The sequence below is a fragment of the Seriola lalandi genome, unplaced genomic scaffold (assembly GCF_002814215.2).
Source record: "Seriola lalandi dorsalis isolate HSWRI2012SDOR001 ecotype SW California unplaced genomic scaffold, Sedor1 jcf7180002054978, whole genome shotgun sequence".
In the NCBI taxonomy this organism is placed as follows: domain Eukaryota; kingdom Metazoa; phylum Chordata; class Actinopteri; order Carangiformes; family Carangidae; genus Seriola; species Seriola lalandi.
In genome coordinates, this window is record NW_019525528.1 from 303933 (window position 1) to 312178 (window position 8246).

The following is an 8246-nucleotide window of genomic DNA, read 5'->3' on the forward strand; positions in this document are numbered from 1 at the left end:
GGTGGGGGGGGGCGACATGTTAGGAAGTCAGTCTGTTGAAAACTAAACTGAGTCAAATTCCAGATTCTGTCCAGACGTAAGACAAGATCCAAAACCACTGAAGAATTCAGATCCTTCACTGTAGAAACTTTCACAACACTTGATTGGTCCGAACGTCAACATGATTAAAAACATTAAAATTAAAGAAGCAGGAAATCGTCACATCTGAGAAGCTGCAGCTGTTTAGTGTCTGTTCATTTCACCCACAAGCATCATGTTCTAAAAGCTCAACCTGTAACTGAAGCTGTGAAATGAAGCAAGTAAAAAGTATTACATGTCATGGAACAAAACAGTCAAGTAAACTACAAGTACTTCAAAACTGCGCTGAAGTATTGCACTTAATTAAATGTAGTGAATTACCTTCAGTCAAAGGTGAGAACAGTGTAGAGTTCAGAAAGCAGGTCACAGCTGGAAGGACGGAGATCGTTTTAAACTATTAATTATAATCAGTGTGTAGTAGTTTATTTATCTTTGATTAGGTGAACACGTTTCAATTCTGAGTACTTCACGTGTACTTCATGTGTACTTCATGACTCAGAGTACTTCAGTGTACTACACGTGTACTTCATGACTCAGTGTACTTCATATGTACTTCAGTGTTGACCGTGAACTGTGTCTGTTGTTTACAGGTGGATCTCGCAGAGCTTCAGTGTCTGTCACTCTGATGCTGCTGATGATGCTCATGTTCGCTGCACTGTAACAGGTCCAGGATCAGGTCTGGTCCAGGCTCAGGTCTAGTCCAGGATCAGGTTTCCAGGTCCAGGATCAGGTCTGGTCCAGGATCGGATCTGGTCCAGGATCAGGTCTGGTCCAGGCTCAGATCTGGTCCAGGCTCAGATCTGGTCCAGGATCAGGTCTGGTCCAGGATCAGGTATGGTCCAGGCTCAGGTCTGGTCCAGGATCAGGTCTCCAGGTCCAGGATCAGATATGGTCCAGGATCAGGTCTCCAGGTCCAGGATCAGCTTCCATCACTTGATCTATACGTGTTTTGTTCTGGGTTTTAATCTCGTCGGTCTCTGTGTTCTGACTTCAGAACTTTTTATCCAGGTGAATTATTATTGCTAATATTTATAAACAACAGTAACTTATGATCATGAGCTTTTCTATTTTATCTTGCTACATGTAATTTACTGGTTTGATTCAGTTGATGAGTTTCAGTTTTGGCTTCATGCAGATTTCTGAAATAAAATTAAAAAAAACGTATTAATGTTCCTGGTTTTTCATTTTGTAAATAAAGTCAAGTTTGTGACAAATGTCGAAAGGAAGTCTTCCACTTATTCTCGCCTTGCAGAGTGAATATGAAACTACAGCCAGCAGCTGGTTAGCTTAGCATAGCTTAAAATGACTTTAAATTAAATAGAAATTAAAACAAATGAATGAATTAAAACAATCAAACAAAAGTTCATTAAAAGTTTCTTTTGTATCATTTCACATTAAAAGTCTTCGTTCATATAAACAGAGTTTTACTGTTTTACTTTCACCAGTATTTGTTCATATGTGGAAAATGAATTATTGTATATATATTATATATATTATCCTGATGTTCAGACCCGTCACTGGGTTGTGAGTGAAGTTGTGCAGGTAGAAGGAACGGGACGTTTTCTAGTGACGGACATCGGAGACAAAGAGTCTGAAAATGTCCTTCATGAGGGTGTGATGTGTGTCGCTGCTGCTGCTGTTGACGACTGACTTCCTGTTTTTAAATCACCTGTCCCTTCCCCTCACACAGCGTCTCTGCCTCACCTGTCTCCCTCTGAGCGTCCCTCACAGTTTGAACCTGATCACAGATCGAATGGCGACGTGTTCTGTTGACAGTCGTGACCCAAAGTATAAAAACCGTCCAAATCACCTTTTACCTCCCAGTTAAAATGAGAAGAAGTCGAACTGAGCAGCTCTCCTGGTCTGTTCTTCAAGCCTTTAATGACCCTGAGGTCAGAGGTCAGAGGTCAGAGGATCTCAGACTGAAACGTTTCACTGTTTGTTAAAGTTAAAGATCTGAGACTCTGATCGTCATCACCAAACTGATTTTATTTAAGCTTTACCAAGAAACTGACAGCGACTGTGACGTCATCTGGTCGGCCACTGCAGGCAACAAGGTGAGGTACGACAGTGATCACACACACACACACACACACACACACACACACACACACACACACACACACACACACATATATAAAACACTCAGACTCACTGACACGTACAAGTGAAATCAGCATGATGATTAAATAAAAACTCTGTTGGAGGTGAAGAGTCCATCTGCTTCATCAAAGCAGAAACAGAAAATTTAAAACTGAAATTAAGTTTCAGGTGTTTTCAGATCATCAGTCTGGAAAAATCAGGTGTCCATTGAGTCTGTGCTTAAGCTGCCAATCACAGCGCAGCAGTGGACCGCCCAGTTAAAAACCAACCAAAGAAACCTGAGGAAGCTGTTTCCATAAGTGGCGGCCATATTTGCTCCCAGTGGCGGAGTCTCCGTGTTTCACCATAAAACGATGAGAAAATAAAATGTCACCTTCGTCCGAGGAAACGCAGGATAAGAAGTACAGCACGACGAGGTGAAGCCTGATTGGTCCTCTTATGACCTTTCACCTCAGTTCAGAAGATGAAGGACTGCAGGGTCCCATCAGTAACAGCAGCCCCCCCCCCCAGCGCTGCTCGATCATAGCGATGTCTCAGCGTCCACGACTCTCCGACCATCCTCGTTCTCCACGTTTATCTGGACGCTCGGCAGCTTCTCCAGGCTGGAAAACAAGGACCTCACCATCATTAGGCTGAGACTGATAATCACATTTGGTTTTTATCATTCTTAAACAAAGATTCATTGATCACTGCTGTTTCCTAACAACCCTGAATCCCAGCAAACATCTGGTAATCCCCTGATACCTCCCACAACAACCACTAACACCCTAACAACCACCGATGGCACATTCTGGGGGGGAATCTAGGTAACCACCACTAATACAGTGCTGCATGGTAACTAGGTTGATGAAGGTATTAATGGTGTTGATCAGTGGTTGTTGGGGTGTTAGTGGTTGGTAATGGATTATTAGAGGTGGTTCATGAAGTTAGTTTAGGGGGTGACTAGGTGTTTGCTCTGGTTTTGATGGTTGACAGGTGGATCTATAGGGGTTGGGTGGTTCAGGGTGGGAGGGAATCATGACTTCATGGTGTTAGAGGGAGGTGTCAGGGGATTACCAGATGTTTTACCAGATGTTTTCTATGTTGTTACTGGAGGTGGCCGTTTACAGCAGTGTGGTGTGATTCGTGAACAATCCCATGATCCTCAGCTGATCACTTCACTGTTCACCTGCATCATTTTACCTGTTGCAGCGTCTCAGAGCTTTGCTGCTGTCAGAGTTCATGGAGACTGATTTCCAAATCCCGCTTTTGGCCATTTCATCTGAGATGTTCACCTCTGATGGGTCCACGCTGCGCGCACACACACACACACACACACACACACACACACACACACACACACACACACACGTTACTGTCAGCTGCAGTGTCTCAGTGTTCACAGGGATCAGTGTGTTCGTCACTGACTCACCGTCCTTTCAAGTTTTTGATGGGGAACTTGATGACGTCTCCTCTGTCGTACGGAGGATCGTCCTCCGCTTCCTCCAGCATCCGCTGAGCATCCTGGGAAAATCAACAACAAACACAAACACTGTGGTGTCAGTGGACTCTGAAGCTGAGCTACATCATTTCTCCAGTTCCAGTGTCTCACCTCCTTTTCCTTCTTCTTCTTGTCATCCTCCTTCTTCTTCTTGCTCTCTGGGATCAGGTCGTCCAGCCAGCTCAGCTCTCTCTTGGTGAAGCAGAAATCCAGAAGCTTCCTGATGAAGACCAGAGCCAGAACCTGCAGAGGACGGCAAGTCCAGTTAGAGACCAGTCCCTGTGTCTGGTTGATAATAAAATAAAACATATCGTCTCTGTTGTGTCTCCGTTTGTCCAACCATCATGGGGAAGATGACGGCGGCGGCGGAGGCCTTGATGGCCCAGAGGACAATGAGGCACGACAGCTGCACCACAGTGAAGACGTGGACCTTCCACAGTGGGACGTAGCGCAGGTAGATGAGGTCCGGCTGGTGTTTGGCCGGCATGCCGAACAGCTTGATCCTGTCGAACAGCTGCAGGGACACAGACGGACGAGGTTAAAGACACAGCAAGGAAGCTGCTGCAGAACAAAGGGACAGACGCGGAGACAGACCTGAATGCCTTTGAGCGAAGACACGCCCATGTAGAGGAAGACTCCGTACAGGACCGGCATCGGGATGAACTGAGGACAGGAGGACAAATGTATTTTACACTTTGTGTTTTAACTCGTCTCCAGAGCTGAGTCGAGTATGAAGACAGGAAGTGACGAGCGGAGGAAATGATTTGTGGCGTTCACCTTGAGGGCGGAGGTCATGAAGACTGAGCAGCCCATCAGGACGAAGATCATGAAGCCGGTGACTCTCTGCTCTCTGATGCCCAGGAACTTGGGCTGCTCGCCGGGCGCCGCGCACTCTGACTCCAGCTTCAGGCTGTTGACGTGGGAGATGGAGAGAACGGTCGCCGCCACAAACCACGGCAGGCCCATGATAGAGCACACGCCCAGCATCACCGCCACAACCAGCAGGTCCAGGTGGTAGCCGCAGCCTTTCTGCAACCAAAAACACGCGGGGGGGGGGGGGGGGGGGGTTATCATCCGGCCGCTGTGACAGAAACACACCTGTCATCTCCAACTCTCCGTCGTCCTGACCTTAAGTTTGTTCTCCTTCCTGTTGACGATGACGGCTGTGATCTGTTGGTCCATGAAGATGAGGATGGTGCAGAGGAGGGCGGGGACGGCGGCGGCCAGCAGCGTCCACCAGGGGTTCGTTCCCAGCGGGGAGATCAGCCAACCACGAGTGTTGGACGTGGGCTGAACGGACGGAGACAAAGAGACACAACTGTTCCTTCATCTGTCATCCAATCATGTCGCTGCTACAGCTGCAGCCGTTAAACAATCAATCAATCAATTAGACAATAGATCACTCTTTGATCAGAGACAGAGGGAGAGAGAGAGTTGAACAAACATCTAGCTGCTGTTGAAGCTCCGCCCACACACAATAAAAACCGACAATAAAAATCTGACCCAACAAAAAGAAAATTATATCAAATATTGGAATTAAACCAAATCACAAAGTAAATTAGAATTCTATTTGACCCTGAACAGAGAGCAGATGGTGGCAGAGTGAACACAGCCTGGCCACAGAAACAGGCCGTCACAGCCGTCACAGCCTCCCCAGGGAGGCGAGGCTGTGCTCACTTTGTCATGAAAGAGAATCTCACTTCCTTTTATATTGTGACAAATAGTTTTCTTTGAAAAATAAATCATATATATCCTGAGTTTATCTGCCTCCCCGATCTTCAGAAACTGTCCTGTGTATGTGCAACAACAACGTATAATCATTAATCCTCTATCAATGTTTGTAATTTTCTGTACTGCTTTGGCAATAAAGGTTTCTGATTGGTCATGCCAATAAAGCTTATTTGAATTTGGATTTGAGAGCGAGAGAGAGAGAGAGAGAGAGAGAGAGAGAGACAGAGAGAGAGAGAGAGAGAGAGAGAGAGAGAGAGAGAGAGAGAGAGAGAGAGAGAGAGAGAGAGAGAGACAGATTACAGACAGGTGTGACTCAGGTGTGTACAGGTGGAGTTACACAGTTGGAGGCCGTCGTCTTTCCATGTGAACTGACCTAAAGTAACCTCTGTACTCTCTGCTGTGTAATATACAGCAGGTGTTAGCACACTGAGCTAACAGCTGCTCATTCAACAAGCCACAGTCTGATCATCACATGACATCATCAGTTTAACTCTGACACAGATGCAGTGGAGGCGGAGTCAGCCGTCACCTCGAAGCGGTCGGGTACGTTGAGTTTGGGTGAAGGGACTCCCACCAGATAATCCACCAGCACCATGATCATGATGGTCAGGAAGACGGCAAAGTCACTGATGGTCGATCGAACCTGAGAACACAAACATGCTCATCAACAGGTGTGTGAGGCTGTGAATGTTCACCTGTCTGTCCTTCGCACAGCGTCACACACCTTGGTGGGGAAGTATCTCTTGGTCTTGAACTGTTTGAGGAAGGATGAGAGGAAGAAGGTGGTGAAGAAGAGGATGACGGACCAGAAGAGGACGTCAGGGACATAGGGACCATCATGGCCGCAGGCCGAGCCAACGAACTCCCCGTGTAAATCCCCACAGTCCTAGACAGAGGAGACAGAATAAGTGACAAACTGTGTGTGTGTGTGTGTGTGTGTGTGTGTGTGTGTGTGTGTGTGTGTGTGTTTGTGAGACCTTCACACTCAGCTGCTCCCACTCAATGTCTCCTGAGGTTAAGTTTCTCTTGCTCCAGATCTGCTGGTGTTCAGCTGAGACGTTGGCTGGAGGAGAACACTGACACCTGCACCAGAGTACAACATGAGCAGTAACATGACTGGTCACACGTGCACAAATACACAGAAGTGTTGTCACCGTACTTGTGGCACCTTTTTAAAATTCCTGATTAATCAATCATTCGGTCAAATTGATCAAATGTCGGACGGACAACCTGAAAACAATATGGCTGCCGCTGACTGTCGCCGGCGCAGAGGAATAAAAACACTGTGACGGATGTGAAAGAAGCAACGAGTTCTCACTTTAACCATCATGCATCAGTAAAAGTCTGAGCTTCAACTTCTCTGAAACAACTTTAATGTAAACATGATGAAAACATCTGTCGGCCTGTGGCGCTCTGTAACAACAGACCCTGGTTCTGGTTCTGGGAGTGGTGCTGCCTTACGTGTAGAAGGTCAGGTTGTCCAGCTGGTTGTGCATGTTGATGGGGTAGAGCTCCCCCAGGTGGACCAGCTTCTCCAGAGCCTCGTAGATGAAGATGATGCAGATGAGGGCGGCGAACGCCTCCTCAGTGAAGCGGGTGATGTAGCAGACCAGAGAGCTGGCGTCCGTGGCGACCAGCAGCAGGCACAGGAAGGCGGTCCACAGTCCAATACTGGTCCTCAGAGACAGGTAGGACAGGCCGTAGTCACTGGGGGGGGGTAAAGGTTTTATCTTCATGTGTTTTCATGTGAAGCAGCAGTTAAAGTTTATTATTATTATTATTATTGTTATTATTATTGTTATTATTATTGTTATTATTATTATTATTATTATTATTGTTATTAATGAGGGTTTGTTCCATTTCCTGTTCACAACTACTTTAACAAGCAACAATAACTGACAATAATAAAACTAAAGTATAAAAACATCTGGTGGTAACAAACTGCAGGTTTATAATAATAATAACAATATTATTATTATTATTATTATCATAACAACAATAGATTAAAACTATGAGATTAAAACCTGAGGGATGATCTGAAACATGATCAACAGGAATAAAGTTTATATTAATAGTTCACTGTTCTGTCTCACTGTCTCTCCGTCTGTCTCTCTGTCTCTCTCTCTGTCTGTCTGGCTCTCTCTCAGTCTCACTGTCTGTCTGTCTGTCTGTCTGTCTCTCTGTCTGTCTGTCTCTCTGTCTCATTGGTCTCTTCCTTCTCACTGATAATGTCTCTGCAGGACATTGAGACATTCAGAGAGTCCAGTCTGTTCATTAGCTGGAGGTTACAGATAACGTGTCCTGACCACTGAAACAACCAGAGCAGAATTATCAGTGACAGAACACTGACCTGATCAATACTCCATCAATCAGTAACAAAAGAACACACAGGATGAGCTGCTGAGTCTGTACATCAGAAGTGTTTAGGTGAAATGATTTTATAACCAAGCAGCATTTCATCTGGGACTGATAACATGGACCTCCGCAACACCTTGATGATGTCACCAAACTCACTTCCTTGCTTGTGGTGTTAAAGCATGTTGTGAAGCCACAGACACGTGTGACATGAATGTCTCACATTCACCAACAAACATCCCTGTTAAAGACGTGTGAAGACGTTCACCATGTTTTACATGAAAGGGTTAAATAGTTCTGTAACTCTGCAACACTGTGGTGGAGCCACAGGTGTAGAGCTGGAGCCACAGGTGTAGAGCTACCGGAGCCACAGGTGTAGAGCTGGAGCCACAGGTGTAGAGCTGGAGCCACAGGTGTAGAGCTACCGGAGCCACAGGTGTAGAGCTGGAGCCACAGGTGTAGAGCTACCGGAGCCTCCGGGACCACGCTCCACTACTTT

The 8246-nt window shown here is 46.1% G+C and overlaps 2 protein-coding genes across 10 annotated transcripts in view; one reads left to right on the forward strand and one right to left on the reverse strand.

The window, feature by feature from the left end:
* LOC111646926 (ectonucleotide pyrophosphatase/phosphodiesterase family member 7) overlaps window positions 1-1242 on the forward strand; it is a 6166-nt gene extending 4924 nt beyond the window's left edge. Inside the window, exons 5-6 of one of the 4 annotated variants that reach the window (XR_015436508.1) lie at window positions 669-944; window positions 982-1242. Coding sequence is in view for 1 of the 4 variants with exons in the window: in XM_023396508.2 (XP_023252276.1) it covers window positions 669-739 (71 nt within the window). In the remaining 3 variants the exon portion in view is untranslated. Of the gene's footprint in view, window positions 1-668 lie in introns of all 4 variants that reach the window. The other 3 variants (XR_015436507.1, XR_015436509.1, XM_023396508.2) reach the window with 3 other exon arrangements.
* An 804-nt stretch (window positions 1243-2046) lies between these two features.
* The window catches only part of LOC111646928 (sodium bicarbonate cotransporter 3-like), a 37120-nt gene continuing 30920 nt past the window's right edge, over window positions 2047-8246 (reverse strand). For all 6 annotated transcript variants that reach the window (XM_023396512.2, XM_023396511.2, XM_023396516.2 and 3 more), the window contains 12 exons: window positions 6854-7099; window positions 6370-6475; window positions 6117-6278; window positions 5922-6035; window positions 4790-4951; window positions 4439-4690; window positions 4256-4324; window positions 4002-4175; window positions 3773-3904; window positions 3593-3684; window positions 3364-3471; window positions 2047-2783 (listed from right to left, as the gene is read on the reverse strand). In XM_023396512.2, coding sequence (XP_023252280.1) covers window positions 2702-2783; window positions 3364-3471; window positions 3593-3684; window positions 3773-3904; window positions 4002-4175; window positions 4256-4324; window positions 4439-4690; window positions 4790-4951; window positions 5922-6035; window positions 6117-6278; window positions 6370-6475; window positions 6854-7099 — 1699 coding nt within the window. In that variant the 3' untranslated portion in view covers window positions 2047-2701. The remainder of the gene's footprint in view (window positions 2784-3363; window positions 3472-3592; window positions 3685-3772; window positions 3905-4001; window positions 4176-4255; window positions 4325-4438; window positions 4691-4789; window positions 4952-5921; window positions 6036-6116; window positions 6279-6369; window positions 6476-6853; window positions 7100-8246) is intronic.